At 39.6% G+C, this 20321-nt stretch overlaps 1 protein-coding gene across 2 annotated transcripts in view; it reads left to right on the top strand.

Annotated features, from left to right (window-relative positions):
- Nucleotides 1-388: 388 nt before the first annotated feature.
- The window catches only part of LOC149557441 (choline monooxygenase, putative (CMO-like)), a 168659-nt gene continuing 148726 nt past the window's right edge, over nt 389-20321 (top strand). For both annotated transcript variants that reach the window (XM_089832089.1, XM_089832087.1), the window contains exon 1: nt 389-746. In XM_089832089.1, the coding sequence (XP_089688215.1) occupies nt 452-746 (295 nt within the window). In that variant the 5' untranslated portion in view covers nt 389-451. The remainder of the gene's footprint in view (nt 747-20321) is intronic.

The following is a 20321-nucleotide window of genomic DNA, read 5'->3' on the forward strand; positions in this document are numbered from 1 at the left end:
CTCAAATTTTTGTATTAAAAAGAAAAAAAATCAGAAAAAATGGTTACAGCCAATGAGAAAAAACTAAGAATGGTGTGAGAAATTGATTTTAAAAATATTGCCATCTAAACTTTAGAATTTAATTTGTTATGCCAATTAATAGGAGGGAGGTCTAATGAAAACATTAGACTACTAAATAAAAGAAATTTGTCTCATCGGCTGGACGGCCCATTCGGGCAATACTGACAATGAAGCATTTGAGAAGTAGAAAGATGTTCGATGTAAAACCCTTATTATGTTTTCCTAATTACTAATAAATTCTTGTAAACTTTTGCTCATATGACGTGAGCAGAATCTCCATAAATTATTGAGAATTCCAATTTTTTTGTTGGTCTGTATATATTTTTTTTATACACACGAACGACATGGACGCATTATTCCTGTCGAGAAAATTAAACTCACTCTCTACGAAATGGCGATGGCAACGAGTCAAATCTTCCAGCGTTCGAATCTTTCCAACATTTCAGTTAGAAAATCTTCACAGCCATGGAGGTCATTTGAGTACAGGACAAATTCTGGGCGTTTAACGTGCAAAAGCAGTTCATTTTTAATTGAACACAGCGACGATGTTGGCAAATGCGTGAAAGAATTTGATCCAAGCGTGCCTGTGGAAAAAGCGTTGACAGCTCCCAGCTCATGGTACACTAATCCGGCTTTTCTGAGCCTCGAAATTGAGAGGGTATTCTCTAGAGGGTGGCAGGCCGTAGGTATGGACTGGTTTCTCCGCCCATTTTATGCAAAAGAAATAATTTGGTTGAAGGGAAATGCATGCTTACAGAAATAGGCCTTTCTTCAAAATCGGATCACCATAAGGAGGTCTAACAAGACTGAAGAGAGAAACAAACTCTTTCGATCCTGAGAAAGCAAAAAAACTAACCATGAACTTACCTTCCCAACGGCCAAAAGCCAGCTGAGCCAAAACATTTTAATCCATATCATTGATTTTGATGCTGTATTATATTTTTCGAAATGATTCTATATGTCTGTACACTAATAGTGTACAACAATCATGATCAAAGCTGCATTGTTCGCGTAGCCGAGATTTTCTTTACAATCAGCAATTTGTAGGACAATCCAAAACAGCCTGGTGTTGCTCTTGAACCTCTAACCCCGTACTTCATTATTTTGAGGAGAGCTCTGTTAGTTTCCCAGTACAGAATTCCAATAGCTTATAAAGCCAATTTATTGGTAGCTCTGTTCTGCTCCTTTTATCTCTAATGAAGGGAAAATTGAGAAAACGACTAACTAAGCCCCTAGCTTCCTCCAAATGGACCTTAAATGTTTCAGACCCTGAGAGATTGCTGATTCACAGCAACAATAAGCTATTTGGAGTCTCTACTCATGATCTCTTGTTATTTTGCCTTGCTATATGCGTTCCATTTATCATAGCCAGGAACTTTGCTTGGTTTTTTGAGTCCATACCATTATCTTTCACTGCAATATGCCTCCTGTCATCGATGAATAATCCTTTCTTTCTAAACGGAGTCCCCACGAGGATCAAAGAGGCAACACGAAAATTAATTTCGAGCCAACTTATTGGAGGAGGCCTCTATTTTCCCTTGTTTCTTTCGTGTTTCTATTTCACGTCCAATGTATCTAGAATGGTTCTATATATTTACCTACCTAACCTATCTCGCTCTTTGCGGACAATCTTGGTATACCAACTCACACATTCTTTGAGTTGACAGTTTGCCAAGAGTCCAAGGAAAAACCTAATCAGGACACATTTGGAAACTAGCGGTGTATATCCAAACTTCAGCACTTCGGTATCAATGTTGCTTTGGAAAAGTAGGATGTCTGTATTAACTTGTATCTTTGGAAGGACTTAGTATTTAAAAAACACGGTAGAATGCGAATCAGAAGTGCTAGGTTGAATTTGGCGGATCTAGTCATGAGGTCACACAACTAACTAAAAAGACTCAGGAGTATCGTGTTATTCCTCTAGAGCATTCTTCATGAGTTGGGTGTCTAGGGTTGCATCATAGGTTTTCTATAATGAGCCATCCATCTTACCGGATTGGTATTGTTTGTTTGCACGGTTTAAAACAAAAATGGTGTGTGCTTCTTCCTTGCGTTGTTGTGCATGAGTTCTATAAAGAATGTGAATTTGAGAAAGCAAGGAAAACTTTGATATCGATTCCCTGAATTTTATGGAACCAAATGTCTAAATGTTTTAAACGTTTTTTTATACCAATGATTTGCAGTGGGTGCCTTTTATGGTGGTTTGGAGGACAATACAAGAATGTAGTTAGTAAACTTTTGTATTGCAATGAACAAGTCACATAATATTATAAAAAATTACACATTCATGAAGACAACTAGATTGCTGAATAATACTTTTCTTTTCATTATGAACATTAAAAATATATAGAGAGGATCCTAAAACTTAAATATACAGAATCATAGAAACGATATATAAAAATACAATAAGGTGGAAGACTATATTGATAATCAAAGGAAATGGAAGCGTTTATCCACTTTGGATATTCCTAATAGAGAGGATCCTCTGATTAAAGAATTGGAGGATATGATTTGCCACCATGCTCTTCCTATGCATACCTAGTTGGCTGAAGTGATTTGGGATAGGAGGACTAATGGTCGGTTCTTGGTTAGTTCTGCCTACCTTATTTTGGAGAAAGATCAGACCTCAATCAGCTGTTGTAAGATCTGGAATAGTTAGTTACTGCAAAAATCAATTTCTTTTGGTAGATAGTTATGCACGACAAGATCCTTACTACTGACGACCTCTGAAGGAGAGGTATACCAATCACCAATCGATGCTATCTCTGCAAGGAGGAAGAGGAAAGTATTGTTCACCTCTTTTTGGAGTGTCCCTATACCTTAAAGGTCTGGTCCTACATTTGGAATAAATTCCTGTTGGTTTGGGTCATGAACAAAGGTATGGAACAATTCGTGGAGAATTGGAGCTGCCCCTTCTTCCACCCACACCTCAGAGTCCTATGGAATCTCCTGCCCCCACATGTTTGCTAGGGTGTTTGGAAGGAGAGAAATAACCGGGTCTTTCAGGAGGAGGAAAGGGGTGAGGAGGTGGTGGGAGAGATTTTGGGAAAGCTCATCACGGAGAATGGTATGGTGGCAAAATTTAGAGTGCCGCGGGAACCCCTGACCAAGAAGGAGGTGGATATTGCTGGGAAATGGAATATTCTCCTTGACTTCTAGATTTTTGACAATTCAAAAATGGTAGCTAGAAAAAATACCCATTGGATTCCCTCCACTGGGTCCACGGTCAAACTCAACTTTGATGGTGTTGTGCGGGGTAGTGGGGGGCAAGCGACAGTTGGAGGTGTGCTGAGATATGAAAAGGGTGATATGTTGGTTGCCTACTCGAACACTTGGGTCAGGGAACCAATAACGTGGTGGAGGCCATTGCCTTACTTTGGGGGCTAAAATTTGCTGTGGAAACAAAGGTGAGAAGACTAACCATAGAAGGGGACTCTAAACTCATAATTGACTCTATTCAAGGGTGTACTCAACCAAGTTGGGCCCTACGTCACATATTGAGCGACATATGGCATTACCTCATGACCCTTGATCATTATGACTTACAACACACTTACAGGGAAGGCAATGCGGTGGCTGACACCGAGTAGGATTGGGGTTGATACATAAAAAGTTGGAAGAGTGCTGAAATGTTGCCTAACTATATAAATTCCCTCATTAGTAGGGAAAAGACTTCTTTAAATCAGGTTTGACGACCTTCCAATTTTGGAGAATGGGTGATTTTGGCAGAATTGCTATCCTTATGATAGTTAAGATTGTCTTGATTTTGACAAGATGTTTTGCAAGGATTAATTATGTGGATCGCTTCACGAAAGGGCATGGTGAAGGGGATGCAATAAATAATACTGGCTTTAAAATTAACACCATCATTGTTCGGCGTTATGGTAGGATTACAAAAAAATTTCATATTATTATTAAGGCCAGATCATTAAGGTGTTACGTGCCGATTTTTTGCACTCCTTGTAATGATACTTTAAACTGGTTAGTACATTTTGGAATTCATAGTCTCGTGAAGCATAAGAAAGAAAGCATCTCAATTGCCGGTTACTTCTTTTTTAGCTTTGCCTTGGTGATTTTCTAGGTGCAAATGAGAATTATTGAGATTGAGGAAGGAGATATCATTGAGGAAGCTGTTTACATGGGTGGGGAGCTTAACAGATTGGAGCCCACAAAGATGGAGGATTTCTCCAAAAGGTAGGTCACTTGGATTCTGTTGAAGGAAGGAGGGTTTGTCCCCTACATGCAGGTTATGGCGGGCTACGACAAGAATGGTTCACAACAATTCATTGCTAGCTAGAAGGATAGGTGGGTGACTATCAATGGCATTACGTTTCAAGTGAATGAAGAGTCCATTACCATGGCGACAGGCCTGGACATTATGGGTAGGAAATGGCAGAAGATTACGAAGGTGGCGGATGAAGCTAGTCTGGCTAGTTTCTTCAAAGGCAATGAGGCCCCAGACCGGTACCGCGGTGGTTTTGGGAGGGATAAGCTTCCGGAGCCCTAGGATGATGTATATTTGATGATTATGAAATATCTGACACTGGAAGGTAGACACGGTGTGTATTACTTTTACCATTTTGCTCTACTTAACCATTTTCATAACAAGGAGCTTGTTTGCATTCCATTCTTCTTGATGTACGCCCTTGAAGAGAATGTGATGGATGTTAGAGAGAAAAGGAAGAAAGAGGCCAACTTCACTATCCTTCACCAAGGGCTCATGTTTCATCTTTTTTAGTTTCACCTGGTCCTTTGCCCTTCCTGTGTGATTGCTATTGACAATGTCCTCCCCTTTGGGCCCCCTTGCCGTTGGAGTTTGCGGGTGGCAGTTATGCCCCTACCCCTCAGCCCTCTCCTAGCTAAACCCCTATTAAGGGTAGGAAGAACAAGACTTTAGCCCTGGAACTCATTGCTAATAAGAGAATTAAAATGGAAAGGAGGGTGGAGGTGGAAATTGGGGATTTGGATGAGGAAATTGGTGGGACCAAAAGAAGGTCGAGAAGAATTGCTAAGACCTGTGGAAGATATAAACAAATGGCCAATCGCTTTTAGGAGGAGGAAGACACTAACTCTGAGGAGAGTGATAAGAACTCGGGGGATGGCCAGGAGAAGAGGAAAGTTGTAATGTTCCTGACCTCTGTGTGTGCAACAAGCAATGTACGATATACAATTTCAGAGTGATTGTATGGTAACAATGGTCTGTGGGCTGTACGGTAGTGCAGGCTATGGAGGGCCATACGGAGTTGATTGAAGAAGAGATATGGAGGCCGTACGGTGACAGATAAGGTGGTTGTATGGTAGATACCTACAACTTGTAGAGTGGCAGATAGGGTGGCTGTACGGTAGATACCTATAGGTTGTATGGTGACAGACAGGGTGGTCGTACAGTAGATACCTATAGGCCGTACAGTGGCTTGAAGACAAGTCGTACGGTGGATAACTGCAGGCCGTATGGGGAAGTGGAGATAATGGTACGAACCATTGCACCAAAACCTCGAGGTGTTAGTGAAGGCCGCCCACCAGGATCATAACATCCCACCATGCTTCACAGTCCAGACTCTGGGCTGGATGTGTGCCCATATGGTGGGCCCTCCCTTGGCCGTATGAGCCTCGGATGAACATTGCAATGCTAGCGTTGCCACCCGCTCTGAGACTCGAACTTGGGTGGAGGCTCTAATACCACATGTTACGAACCATTGCACCAAAACCCCGAGGTGTTAGTGAAGGCCGCCCACCAGGATCATAATAGATAAAGTTGTACAGTGGTTTGAATGACAAGGCCGTATGGTATGTAGCCAGGTGATGGGTAGCTAGAGGCTGTAGGTTTAGTGGTTGAGTTGTTGCTAAATGGCTGTACGGATGAGGGACGAAGCTGATAATGTATGGCAATGCAGATGACAGAGAGTAGGGATGATACACCAATAATGTCAGAGAACACAAACGTTTGCTAGAGATTGAACACAAGAGAGCAGAACAAATTAAACAAGTTATTTATCCAATTTGCAAAATGATGGTGCTCTGATTTGCCAGAGCCGAGCGAAGTGCTACAGGTGACGGAATAGGGTGAGGGTTCAATCCCACTGAATTCGGAAGAGCCAAATATGGAAGGTCTTTCACTTCTGAAATGGCGAACAACAGAGAATCCCTACGGGAATTCGCAATACAGAGAAAAAATAATTCAAATTGCATACCTAATGACTACCTACAAGCCGTGCTTAAATACCCGTTAAGGAAAACTTTCTAAGGGTGTACAAAGATAGCTGACGGAAACACAAACTACGGAAACAAAAAAAAAGGGTCCAAGATATATTAAATCAATCGGCCCATTAACAATAGTTTGATTAATAATTTGTTTTATGATGGGGATATTATAGTCCTCCCGTCCCAAAATTTTCTTGTCCTCAAGCAAACGCAATGCTGGATGCTGTAGAATGTGCTCACCTTCTTAGGTTGCGTCATCCAATGCAAGTGTTTCCAACGTACCAAACATTCCTTCACTGTTCGGTTCTGCAAGGTCTTCTCACGTACTTCAATAATCTCTGTTGGTTCCAATATGAGTTTTCCTTTTTCATTGAGTGGCGGAAGGTCTGTAGCTACTATGATGTTCTGTCCCACAGCTTTCTTCAGGCAAGAAACATGAAAAATGTTATGAATACAACACCCCTCCGGAAGTTCTAGCTAGTAGGTGACTTCACCTATGCAGCGAACTATACGATAATGGCCATAAAATCGTGGCTTCAATTTTTCTTTTCCCTTTTCCTTCAATGAGGATTGTTGATATGACTGGAGCCTGAGGTAGACCAAGTCTCCTATTTTGAAACTCCTCTCTATTCGGTGTCTGTTGGTGTACATCTTTTGTTGATCCTGTGCCCATTATAAATTTTTCTTCAGGTATCTTAGGATGTCCTGTCCCTCTTGAAGCCAGTCCCTCGCCCTTGGTGCATGACTGTCTCTCAGAGTTGTGTCGATGAAGGAAAGGGGTTTGTAACCGTATAGAGCTTTGAATGTGCCACCCCGATGGACATGTGGTACGTGGTATTGTAACAATATTCCCCTAGGTGTATCCATTTGACCCATGCCCGTTGTTGTGCTGAAACGTAGTTCCGAAGGTAACCTTCGAGCCACTTGTTCATAATCTTTGTTTGTCCATCTATTTAAGGGTGGTAACTGTGACAATTCTGTTCTTGCCAACCGAAACAGTTTTGTTTCGGGGTAACCCGTGTGGACGCAAGACTTTTCTAAAAATAGATCGACAAGTTGTGCAGCTTGAAAATCTGAGGGGATGGCAAAAAAATGTGCATACTTTGTCAGTATGTCAACCACCACGAAGATACAATCCTTTTTGTTCACCTTGGGAAGTCCGGTTATGAAATCCATCGAGATACTTTCCCACTTATGTTCTGGAATTGGTAGAGGTTGTAGTAACCTGGCAGGTATAGTATGTTTGGATTTGTTTTGCTGGTAGACTGCACACTCTCTTACATACTGCAATATGTCTCCTTAAGTCCTTTCCATGAAAGCCTCCCCCTGAGACGTCTATAAGTCTTGAGGAAGCCTGGGTGTCCTACCAAGGGTGAGTCATTTACCTCCTTCAAGATTTTTTGCTTTAATTTGGATTCTGACACTAAAAATATCCGATTCTTATAGTAAATGATGTTATCTACCAATTTGTACTGATCATTCTGGGTGTTGCCATCCACTAGCTCACAGGCAAATGTGTTTTTGGAATATTCTACCAAAAAATGTGTTTTCTAGTAAGCTGAAATCTGGGTTAGTAAGCAGATGGCGGGTTTCGTGGACAAACCATCTGCAACCACATTGTTCTTTCCTTTCACATATTCATTATCAAAATCAAAACCCTGAACTTTGCTTACCCATTTTTGATGCCTCTCGTTCAAGTCCCATGCTCCAAAAAATATCTCAAACTATTGTCATCCGTAAGGACGACAAACTTGGCACCCACCAGATACTGCCAGGGCTTGGTTAGTGCATTTACGATGGCCAACATCTCTTTTTCGTAGATGGAATATAAACGTTTTGTTTGTGTAATTTTTTTGCTCTCATAGGCTATGGGGTGTCTATCTTGCATCAGTACTGCGCCTGAATGAACGATTGAGTGAAATCAGGTAATGCAAGTATGGAACAACTGCTCATTACCTCTTTTAGCTCATCAAAAGTGAGTTGTGCCTTTTCATTCCACTGTAAAGAACCCTTCCTTTTTAGATCCATTAAGGGTGCGCTGAGTTGAGAGAATCTTTTAGTGAACCTCCGGTAATAACTGCACAGTCCAAAAAACCCTCGCAATTCCGTGAGTGATTTTGGGGGAGGCCAATCAAGGATAGCCTGAATCTTCTCTTGATGAACTTGAACTCCATATTTACTCACAACATGCCCATGTTACAATATTTCCATCATACTGAATTCACACTTTGATTGCTTGGCGAACAAAGACTGATCCTTCATGATCCTTAGGAGTTCATCCAGATGCTTCAGGTGCTCTTCCCATGTCTTGCTATAAATAAGAATATCATAAAAAAATACTAGTAAGTACTTATGCAATTGTTTGTTGAAGTTACGATTCATGCATGATTGGAATGTAATAGGTGCATTTGTGAATTTGAACAGCATGACGAGGAACTCATAATGCCCGGAGTGACAATGAAAAGCTATATTTTCCACATCTTCCTCCCTCATGTAGATCTAATGGTATTTGGAAAGGAAATCTATTTTCGAAAAATAGACTGCACCATATAATTCATCCAACAACTCATCTATCCTTGGAATGGGATATCTATTCTTTATTTATTTTTGTTCAATGCATGGTAGTCCACACACATGTGCATTGTCTCGTCCTTTTTGACCAATACCACTAATGACGTGAAAGGACTAGAACAAGGACAGATCCATCATTTCTTTAGCAATTCCTGAATCGTTTTTTTGATCTCATTTTTGAATTTCTTGGGATGGCGATAGGGTGTGGTTATGACTGGCTTGGCTCTAGCGTCCAACTCGATAGTGTGTTTAAACCCTCGATGAGCGGTATGCTAGGAGGAATGTCTATACATTTTTTATCATGTTTACTCAAAACATTCTGGAGATCATCATCCTGGGGAGGTGTTCGTTGCCCTTTTATAGGTTCTGTCGAGACAAAACAATGTGCAGCCCAAGCAATGTCATCACGCCGAAAAATTGCCTCCATCCGATGTGCAGAAACTTCCTTCGGACCCTCATTTGTCATTTCATGGAGAACAACCTTCTTTCCATTGACAACAAAAATGAAGTCCATCCATTTGAAGCTCCGAGTGTATTCATCAAGTGTCTCCATCCATTGTATGCCCAAAATAGCCTCCATGTCATCAAGGTCCACTATGAAGAAATCCTCGGTCACTGTGATTTGCCATTGTGATAATTGAGGAATAAGGCGTGTGTAGGGGAAAAGAGTCCCTATGGCAACCTTGACCTAGAATCTTGCACGTCTCCATAAGTAGACATATTTGCTTCACCAGAGATGAGTTTATGAAGTTTAGAGTAGCGCTGCTATCGAGCATCACCATAACCCTTTGTCCTTGAAGGGTTCCTCGCACACAAAACGCCATGCACCTCGGGCTACCGGCAAGGGCGATAGTTCCTCCACGTTGAACCAATGCTGCAATTCTTTCTATACAGTTCAAAGTAACCATTTTGGTGTCCTTGTGGGGTTGGTTGTCTTCGGAGTGTATATCTTCTTGTTCATCCTCATCATCGGACAAGACCTCAATGTAGTGGATTTTTCCTTTCCCAAGGCATCTGTGCCCAGGTTCCCATGGTCCCTTGCACTTGAAACATAACTTCTTCTTTCGGAGCTCTTGTCTAGTAGCTTGCTCCACGTACGGCTTTTTCGGTGGAGGTTTGTTAACTTTGTCCCTCGGAAACTATAATGATCCCATCTTTCAGCTGTCACGTTCTCCAAAGTCTAAGTGGAGGATAAGAAGAAATTAAATTAATTTCTTATAAAGTCATTCAATTAAAAATTAAAGGGTGACTTTGTATTTAATTAATTTAATTATTAATTACAAGGGAGTAGCTTCTAGGGTATGTATTAATTATTGGAAGGACGGAAGCCTCTCGTGATTTAATTAATTATTGCCAGGGAGGAATTTCTAGAGAATGCATTAATTATTGGAAGGAGGAAGCTTCTAGCTCTTGCAATTAATTAATGTTTTAGTTCCTTCCAGAAGGATGAAGAAAAGGATAAATAGGGTTGAAAGTCTCATTGCTGATCATCGGATGGTTATGACTTGCATTTGATGAGAGCTTGGATGTGTGAATCACACTCCCTTCTTTTGGCAATAGAGGACGTTCATTCTTTGTTGTAACATTCTAGACGTCATTCCCTTAGGGTTTGGCCTTTGGAATACATCTCTTTGCAATTGATTGCAGCATTCTCAGCATTAATATAATTTCAGCATTGGTTTAGCTTTTGGGCATTCCTGGGTGTCCATTACAGTGGTATCAGAGTGTTGGAAATGATTGAAAAGATCATGAATGAAGAGAAATGGAACTGGTAAAGAATGTCTTCAATCATTGTTTTGTCATTGATGTCAAACTTGCTACTTGCAGGAATGACAATTGCTTTAGTGATCCAAATACTATCAATTGGTTGATTGACAAGGAGGTGGCAATCAATAAGATGTAACTAAAGTACCTAAAGAAAGGTTGAAGTTGTGATGTTGTAATGAAGTATAAGGATCAGATAAGTCATTGATGAAATAGTGTATTGATGACATACTCTAAGACATAGAGGATGGACACACTGAGACACATCAAAGATGTAAGGATTAACTAAGTTCATTGGAGAGAGAACCGAGCTAGCTAGTAAGTGCCGAACAGATTCTCAGTTGAAGCCGAGCAAGTTCAACTTAGTGTGTGCCGAGTGATCTTCAGGTGCCGAGTAGCCTTCAGGTGCCGAGTGATCTTCAGGTGCCGAGCAGCCTTCTGGTGTCGAGTGAAGATTAGGTGCCGAGTAACACAAAATTTCTTCAGGTGCCAAACGCTAGTAAAATAACAATCGAAGCCGAGTAACACAGAAGGAGCCAAGCATCAGTAAATCAATGATGCCGAGTTGCTGCATTATTTGTTAAGTCAGAGATTCGCTAGATCAGCAGCGATAAGTTTGTTACATTGAATTTTGTGAATTAGTTGGATGATAAGGATGATGAGTAGATGTCACAGAATTTTATGTAAACCATGCAAACCAATTCAAGGCGAATGCTGATGGATTTATCATGAAGTTTCTAGAAGAAACAATTTGGAGGGAAAACAATACCGTTTTCTCAAGATCAAATTAAGATTTGAGTGGGAAATGAAGAACATAACTTCTTCATAAGGAGTTATAGGTCAGAGATCAAATGCGCATGTGAGAGAGGGAGTTGGTCTTAAGTGTGGTCATGCTAAGAAACCAAGAGGAGTAAGAACAGGGCATCAAGACTCTGAGTTGATCAAATGATCATGGAGTGCATTGGCATAACGAGTGGAAGAACTCAAGGAGACAGATTTTGAAGGGTGAACAAGCTGTCAGCACTGCGAGGGAGGAAAGCCAAGCAAAGGAAAGGACTGAAGAGTGATTTGAAATCTGCAAGGTTGAAGTTGCAATTTGTATCAGGTCAAAACCCTTCTACTACTTTCTTACCATTGTATTAGATATTGAAATCCTACATTGTTAGGTTAGCTTAACAGCTAGGTGGATAAGCCTCAGGAAAAGGATAAAGAGATCCCCAGGAGAAGGATAAAGAGATCCTTAGGAGAAGAATAAGAGATCCTTAGGAGGAGGATAGGAGATCATTAGGAGGAGGATACGAGATCCTTAGAGAGGGATGAAAGATTCTTTTGAGAAGGTGATTGTAAATCCAATGGACTTGGGTGAGCCTAATAGCTCTATGTAAATCCTTTAATAGGGTGACATTCTAAGTTGAATGTTCTTAAAGTCCTCTAACAGGGCACACTCCTAACAGGGTGTAGAAATCTTTTAACAGGGTCACATTTAACAGTGTGCTGTAGCATTTAATAGGGCAAACCATCATAAGTGGTTGAAATCGATTGCACAGTTATTCTCTGGGTATCATCCCCACCCCAGTTTTACCTTCTTATTCCTGGAGGGTTTCTGGGTCATCAAAATCTTTAGTGTTATGGTGTGATGCATGTTTACTTTTCATGATTGTTTAATGTTCAATTGCATGCATGATAATTTCAGTTATGCATCATTAAGGATTAGAAGAAAAAGTTGTATTGGACATCATTGGACCTTGGATAACTGATTCACCCCCCCTCTCAGTTATTCTAAATAATTCTACAATTGGTATCAGAGCACACTGCTGATTTGTTTCAAGGTACTAGCAGCAGGAAGATCAAGATGTCCAAAAGAAAAGTTCCCAAGCTAAACAAAGACAACTTTGTTGCATGGCAAAGTTTGATGAAGCTACACCTCGGATCAATAGGTGACTATGCACAGAGCTCAATCACAGTTGATCATGTAGACGCTGCAGGACCCCTCATTGCAGATGACATGAGCAAGAAGAAGGAGCACAATCAAGCGATGTTAGACATTGCTTCAGCACTAAGCTATGCCGAGTATGATGACATCAAAGGATGTGATACTGCACATCAGATGTGGGAAACATTGTCAAGAATCTATGGAGGAGATGATAATGTCAAGAGAGCCAAAAGAGAGAGCCTAAGAGGAAAGTTTGATGACATGAAAATGGAAGGAGAGAATGCTGCTAAATATGGTGCAAGGATGAAGGAAGTAGTAAGTGCCATAGGAAGCCTAGGAGGACAGCTAGCAGAAGAAACAGTATGTAGCAAATACTTGAGAACTTTGCTTCCCATCTATGCTATAAGAGTATCAGCCATCCAAGAACTAAGGTGTGTACCACGCAACGCATTATCATTTGAAGGAATAATTGGAAGACTCACTGCCTTTGAGCTATCCAACTTTGATAAGTACAAGCCAAAAAACTTTGAATCTGCATTCAAAGCCAAGGGGACATTAAAAGACAACGAGGAGATGCAAACAAAGAAAAAGAGTGGAAAAAGAAAGTATGTATCTAGTGACAGCAGCACTGATGAAGATGATGTGGACCAATTGGAGGCATTACTAGCAAGAAGATTTCACTGAGGAAGAGGCAAATTCAAAGGTAAGTTGCCAATCATTTGTTTCAATTGTAATGAAGTTGGTCACATTGCAGCCATATGCACACAAAAGAAAAATTACAAGTATGGAGGCAACTTCAAAAACAAGAAAGAGGACAACAAGGACTACAAAGGTAAAGGCAAAAGATGCTACATTGTTGAAGAAGACTTTGACGAGAATGATGATGAAGTAGTCTATGTGGCTATGAAAGATGAATCAGATGAAGATGAAGCAACTGCCTTGGTAACCTGCATGAACAAGAATGATAGATGGATCATAGACAGTGGATGCTCTCATCACATGACTGGAGATAAAAGTAAGTTTATTTTCTTTACTCAATATGAAGGAAATAGTGTTAGATTTGGTAACAATGCACCATGTCAGATCAAAGGGAAAGGTAGTATCAAGCTTACTGAAAAGATATCATGTGATAATGCATACTATGTTGAAGGCCTGAATTATAACTTGTTAAGTGTCTCACAGTTAGGCAACATAGGATGTAAGGTTGAATTTGAAAAAGGAGTTGCTAAGATCTATGATTCTCAAGGAAGTCTAATAGGAAAAGGTGATCAGACTAAGAGTAATTTGTTTTACCTTGACATGGAAGATGCTTCTTGTCTCATTGTTCAAACTGATGACATATGGTTATGGCACAAGAGGCTATGTTATGTAAATTTTGACAATTTGATAAGCATCAGCAAAATGAAGAAAGTCAGAGGTCTACCAAAGTTGAAGAAACCTGATAACACCATGTGCAAACAATGCCAACTAGGAAAGATGACCAAGTCAACCTTCAAGAGTAAGACCTATCCTTCTAATGAAGTATTAGAGCTAGTTCATATTGACTTGTGTGGTCCTATTGAAGTGCAAAGCTACAAAGGTGACAGATACATAATGCTATTTGTAGATGACTATTCAAGGATGATGACAGTCATGTTCCTAAAAGTAAAATCAGATGCATTTCAAATGTTCAAATGGTACTTGGCCAGAGTAGAGAAAGAGACTGGAAAGAGCCTAAAATGTCTCAGATCTAATAGAGGAGGAGAATTCACATCAAGAGAATTTGAAGAGTTCTGCAATGAAAGAGGAATCAAAAGGCAAACATCAGCACCCAGGACTCCACCTCAGAATGGTATAGCAGAGAGAAGGAATAGATTAGTTATTGACTGTGCCGGGACCTTAATGATGGAGAAAAATGTTGCACTCAGGTACTAGAGAGAAGCTGTAAGTACTGCAGTCTACACACTCAACAGAGTTCAAGTCAAGAAAGGTACAAATGCAACACCTTTTGAATTATGGTATGGGCATTCTCTTAATGTAAAACATTTCAAAATATTTGGGTGCAAATGCTATATATATAAAGAGTCTAGAAATGGAAAGTTTGATGCAAAGAGTGAGGAAGGCACATTTCTTGGTTATTCTACTAGAAGCAAAGCTTATAAGTGTTTGAATATTAACACTAACAATGTAGTAGAAAGCACAAATGTGAAGTTTGGTGAGCTTGCAGAAGTTCAAAGTGTTGAGAATACCAAGAAAGCAGAAGAATATAAGACTTTTGTATACTTTTATGAAGGTATACCTAATAATGGTGAAGTTGCAACTCAGAATGACAATCAGCAACAAAATCAAGCATCTGTCGAGTCACAGACAGTGAATGTCGAACTGCAGACACATTCAGAAGCCGAGCTGCAGAATGCAGAGAATGTTCATTCAGACTCTGAGAACAACCAACATGAAGAAAATGAACAAATACCTAATGAAAATATGCATGAGGGATCAGATTCTGAAAGAGACAACATGCAAACAAGGAAAGAACCAGTACTGGCAAAGTATGTGAAAAGACATCATCTTGCAGATCAAATTATTGGAAACAAAGAGGCAGGACCAATGACAAGGAATAGACTCAGAAGTGAGACATGTCTGCTCAGCAAAATGGAACAAAAAACAGTAAGTGAAGCCATAAAAGATGATGACTGGTACAATGCTATAAAAGAAGAAATAGAACAAATTGAGAAGAACAAGACATGGACCTTAGTTTCAAGACCAGCTGAAAAGAATGTAATTGGAACCAAGTGGGTGTTTAGAAACAAGTTAGATGAGAATGGTGAAATCACAAGGAACAAGGCAAGACTAGTCTGTAAAGGGTATGCACAAGAAGAAGGATTAGACTATGGAGAAACTTTTGCTCCAGTTGCCAGAATGGAAGGAGTAAGGACCTTACTGGCATATGCAGCCTTCAAAGGATTTAAAGTCTATCAAATGGATGTTAAGTCCACATTTCTGAATGATATACTTGAAGAGGAAGTCTACATAGAGCAACCATAAGGTTTTGTTGATGAGAAGAACAAAAATAAGGAATGCAAATTGCATAAGGCTTTATATGGATTAAAGCAAGCCCCTAGAGCTTGGTATGAGAGACTTCACAAGTATCTAGTGCAAATAGGATTTGAAAGAATTGATGATAACAACAACATGTACATCAAATCAGAAGAAGGTAAGGATATTCTTGTATCTGAAATATTTGTGGATGACATAGTTTTTGGAGGAAAGGAAGTACTTTGCAAAAGTTTTGCTGACAAAATTAAACATGAGTTTGAGATGTCAATGTTTGGAGAAATCAAATTCTTTGTAGGATTGCAAGTACATCAACTAAAACATGGTATATTTGTGACACAATCAAAATACATCAAGGAGATACTCAAGAAGTTTGGATTAGAAGATTCCAAACTTGTCAGCACACCAATGGCAATAGGACATAAGCTATCAAAAAATGATGAATTAGTTGAAGTCAATCAAACAATGTACAGATCCATGATTGGAAAACTACAATATGTTGTACATAGCAGACCAAACATAGCATTAGCAGTTGGAATAGTGGCTAGATCCTCTGCTAATCCTAGAGAAAATCATCTCATGGCAGTAAAAAGGATAATGAGGTATCTCAAAGGAACTGATGATTTTGGCCTATATTACAAAAAGAATGAGAAGTTTGAGCTCAATGCATACACAGACGCAGATTGGAGAGGCAACATTGATGACAGGAAAAACGCAAGTGGAGGAGCATTATTCTTAGGTAAAAGGCTAGTTACTTGGACTAGTAAGAAACAAACATGCACATCTCAGTCCACTGCAGAAGTAGAATATGTGGCAGCAGCAGTCAATTGCACAAACATTGTGTGGCTCAAACATCTATTGAAAGGAATGAAAGAAGAGGTAACCAAACCTGTGATACTACATTGTGATAATACAAGTGCTATAAACATATCCAAGAATCCAGTAATGCATGCAAAAACCAAGCATATTGCAATTAAGTATCACTATATCAGAGAATTGGTGGAAGACAAACAAGTGAAGATGGAGTACATTCACACAAAGGAACAAATTGCAAATATCTTCACCAAACCATTGCCCAAGGATCTTTATGAATACCTTAGAGGCAAGTTGGGGGTAATGCCCCTAACTCAAGCAGTCTAAAGGAACAAAGAAGCTGCCCTGCATCAACAGGAGTAGACCATTGAAATATCAAAAGAGTGATGCAGAGGATGACAACAAGAACAAAATTTTTAGATCAGTCACAAGCATGGGGACAGAGGGAGAAAACATGAAGATGCAAAGCTTATATTTAGCATGTTGAAGATGCTACATCTTTGGCATTTATGTCAAAGAGGGAGATTTATGAGAAACTGATCAATGAAAGGATTAGATATGGAGATGTATGAGATCAGTAGTAAGGATGCAGCAGTCAAGAAGGAGAAGCAGAAACGAGGATTCAGTTTCTATCAGCACAAGAGGGAGTTATATAACAAGTAGATAACATATGTAATTTTTGTGGTAACTAAGTTGATCAATTAATTAGTTTGGTTTGCCATCAATGCCAAAGAGGGAGATTGTTGGAAATAATTGAAAAGATCATGAATGAAGAGTAATGGAACTGGTAAAGAATGTCTTCAATCATTGTTTTGTCATTGATGTCAAATTTACTATTTGCAGGAATGACAATTGCTTTAGTGATCCAAATACTATCAATTGGTTGATTGACAAGGAGGTGGCAATCAATAAGATGTAACTAAAGTATTTAAAGAAAGGTTGAAGTTGTGATGTTGTAATGAAGTATAAGGATCAGATAAGCCATTGATGAAATAGTGTATTGATGACATACTCTAAGACACAGAGGATGGACACACTGAGACACATCAAAGATGTAAGGATTAACTAAGTTCATTGGAGAGAGAACCAAGCTAGCTAGTAAGTGCTGAAAAGATTCTCAGTTGAAGCCGAGCAAGTTCAACTTAGTGTGCGCCGAGTGATCTTCAGGTGCCGAGTGATCTTTAGGTGCCGAGCAGCCTTTTGGTGCCGAGTGAAGATCAGGTGCCGAGTAACACGGAATTTATTTAGGTGTCGAGTGCCAGTAAAATAACAATAGAAGCCGAGTAACACAAAAGGAGTCGGGCATCAGTAAATCAATGATGCCGAGTTGCTTCATTATTTGTTAAGTCAAAGATTCGTGAGATCAGCAGCGATAAGTTTGTTACATCGAATTTTGTGAATTAGTTGGATGATAAGGATGATGAGTAGATGTCACAGAATTTTATGTAAACCATGCAAACCAATTCAAGGCGAATGCTAATGGATTTATCATGAAGTTTCTAGAAGAAACAATTTGGAGGGAAAACAATACCGTTTTCTCAAGATCAAATTAAGATTTGAGCGGGAAATGAAGAACATAACTTCTTTATAAGGAGTTATAGGTCAGAGATCAAATGCACATGTGAGAGAGGGAGTTGGTCTTAAGTGTGGTCATGCTAAGAAACCAAGAGGAGTAAGAACAGGGCATCAAGACTCTGAGTTGATCAAATGATCATGGAGTGCATTGGCATAACGAGTGGAAGAACTCAAGGAGACAGATCTTGAAGGGTGAACAAGCTTTCGGCACTGCGAGGGAGGAAAGCCAACCAAAGAAAAGGACTGAAGAGCGATCTGAAATCTGCAAGGTTGAAGTTGCAATCTGTATCAGGTCAAAACCCTTCTAATACTTTCTTACCATTGTATTAGATATTGAAATCCTACATTGCTAGGTTAGCTTAACAGCTAGGTGGATAAGCCTTAGGAAAAGGATAAAGAGATCCCCAGGAGAAGGATAAAGAGGTCCTTAGGAGGAGGATAGGAGATCCTTAGAGAGGGATGAAAGATTCTTTTGAGAAGGTGATTGTAAATCCCATGGACTTGGGTGAGCCTAACAGCTCTATGTAAATCCTTTAACAAGGTGACATTCCAAGTTGAATGTTCTTAAAGTCCTCTAACAGGGCACACTCCTAACAGGGTGTAGAAATCCTTTAACAGGGTCACATTTAACAGTGTGCTGTAGCCTTTAATAGGGAAAACCATCAGAAGTGGTTGAAATCAATTGCGTAGTTATTCAGTGGGTATCATCCCCACCCTAGTTTTACCTTCTTATTCCTGGAGGGTTTTTGGGTCATCAAAATCCTTAGTGTTATGGTGTGATGCATGTTTACTTTTCATGATTGTTTAACGTTCAATTGCATGCATGATAATTTCAGTTATGTGTCATTAAGGATTAGAAGAAAAAGTTGTATTGGACATCATTGGACCTTGGATAACTGATTCACCTCCCCCCTCAGTTATTCTAAATAATTCTAACACAGAGCTATTAGTCTTGCCATCCTGTGGAGTTCTTATAGGGAATTTGGAACAGCAAGATAAAGGGAAAAGAGTTTGACAAAATGTATACCAGTCCAGATCAAGAAAGTGTAATGTTCAGGATACTAAATACATTACAGGAGGGGCAGCGGATGCAATAGGAGCATAACAGGTGAATGGATAGACAAATGGATATGATGTTGCAGCTTATGGCTAGACAGATGGACATCAATATTCACAATCTGTATGTTGCTCCAGTGCAGAAAGAAGTTGTTTCCTTAGGTGTGATCGAGACACGTATAGAGCCACCCATCTATGATGTTGGTGATATGGGTGTTTCAGCGAAATCAGTAGAAACATGTGTGCAAAGTTAGGGGACCACATATGAAGCTTTGTCGGGAGATGGTGTTGCAATAATAGTGGGATTAGGAGAACATGAGGATACTATCATATGAGCGGCCACTTCTATGCCAGTTGAACCATCCAACGAGGAGTTTGGTAGTATGCATGCGGTTGTAGATGTGTGCTTTGATGATAGTACACTTGTTATTGCTAATGAGGTGAGCAATATAGTGACAGAGTCATATTATACTATCGATCAACAAAGTGTTAATGTTCACTCTTGGGATAGTACTATGTTCAACATGAATGCAACATTGTCTTATGACAATCTGATGTTTGAGGCTGATGTTGATCATTCACCTGAGTGGAGTTGGGCTCAGTTTTCACCATCTACACAAATTCAGTTTTTTGTTGCAGCAATTGGGAGGAAGAGGTTTCATAGATCTTCTATGGAGCTGCCTTTTGGTGACATCCAGACTTATACTTCATCAACACAAGTTTTGGGAGCTAACTTGCAGGACATGTGGTTGGTCTTAATGATGTTCATTTGCAGTTTGTTTAATGTCCATATGGATATCACATATTACTTCAATTGGGATCCAAGTAGAGGTTGAAGTTCATTATGTTACTTAATTGCTTGAGGACAAGCAATTTCAAGGAGGGCAGATTTGTCATGATCCCATCTTTTAGCTCTCACGTTCTCCAAAGTCTAAGTGGAGGATAAGAAGAAATTAAATTAATTTCTTATAAAGTCATTCAATTAAAAATTAAAGGTTGACTTTGTATTTAATTAATTTAATTATTAATTACAAGGGAGTAGCTTCTGGGTATGTATTAATTATTGGAAGGACGGAAGCCTCTCATGATTTAATTAATTATTGCCAGGGAGGAATTTCTAGAAAACGCATTAATTATTGGAAGGAGGAAGCTTCTAGCTCTTGCAATTAATTAATTAGTTCCTTTCAGAAGGATGAAGAAAAGGATAAATAGGGCTGAAAGTTTGATTGCTGATCATCGGATGATTATGACTTGCATTTGATAAGAGCTTGGATGTGTGAATCACACTCCTTTCTTTTGGCAATAGAGGACGTTC

The sequence above is a fragment of the Cupressus sempervirens genome, chromosome 5 (genome assembly GCF_028749045.1).
Source record: "Cupressus sempervirens isolate cs-2001-9-10 chromosome 5, ASM2874904v1, whole genome shotgun sequence".
In the NCBI taxonomy this organism is placed as follows: Eukaryota; Viridiplantae; Streptophyta; class Pinopsida; order Cupressales; family Cupressaceae; genus Cupressus; species Cupressus sempervirens.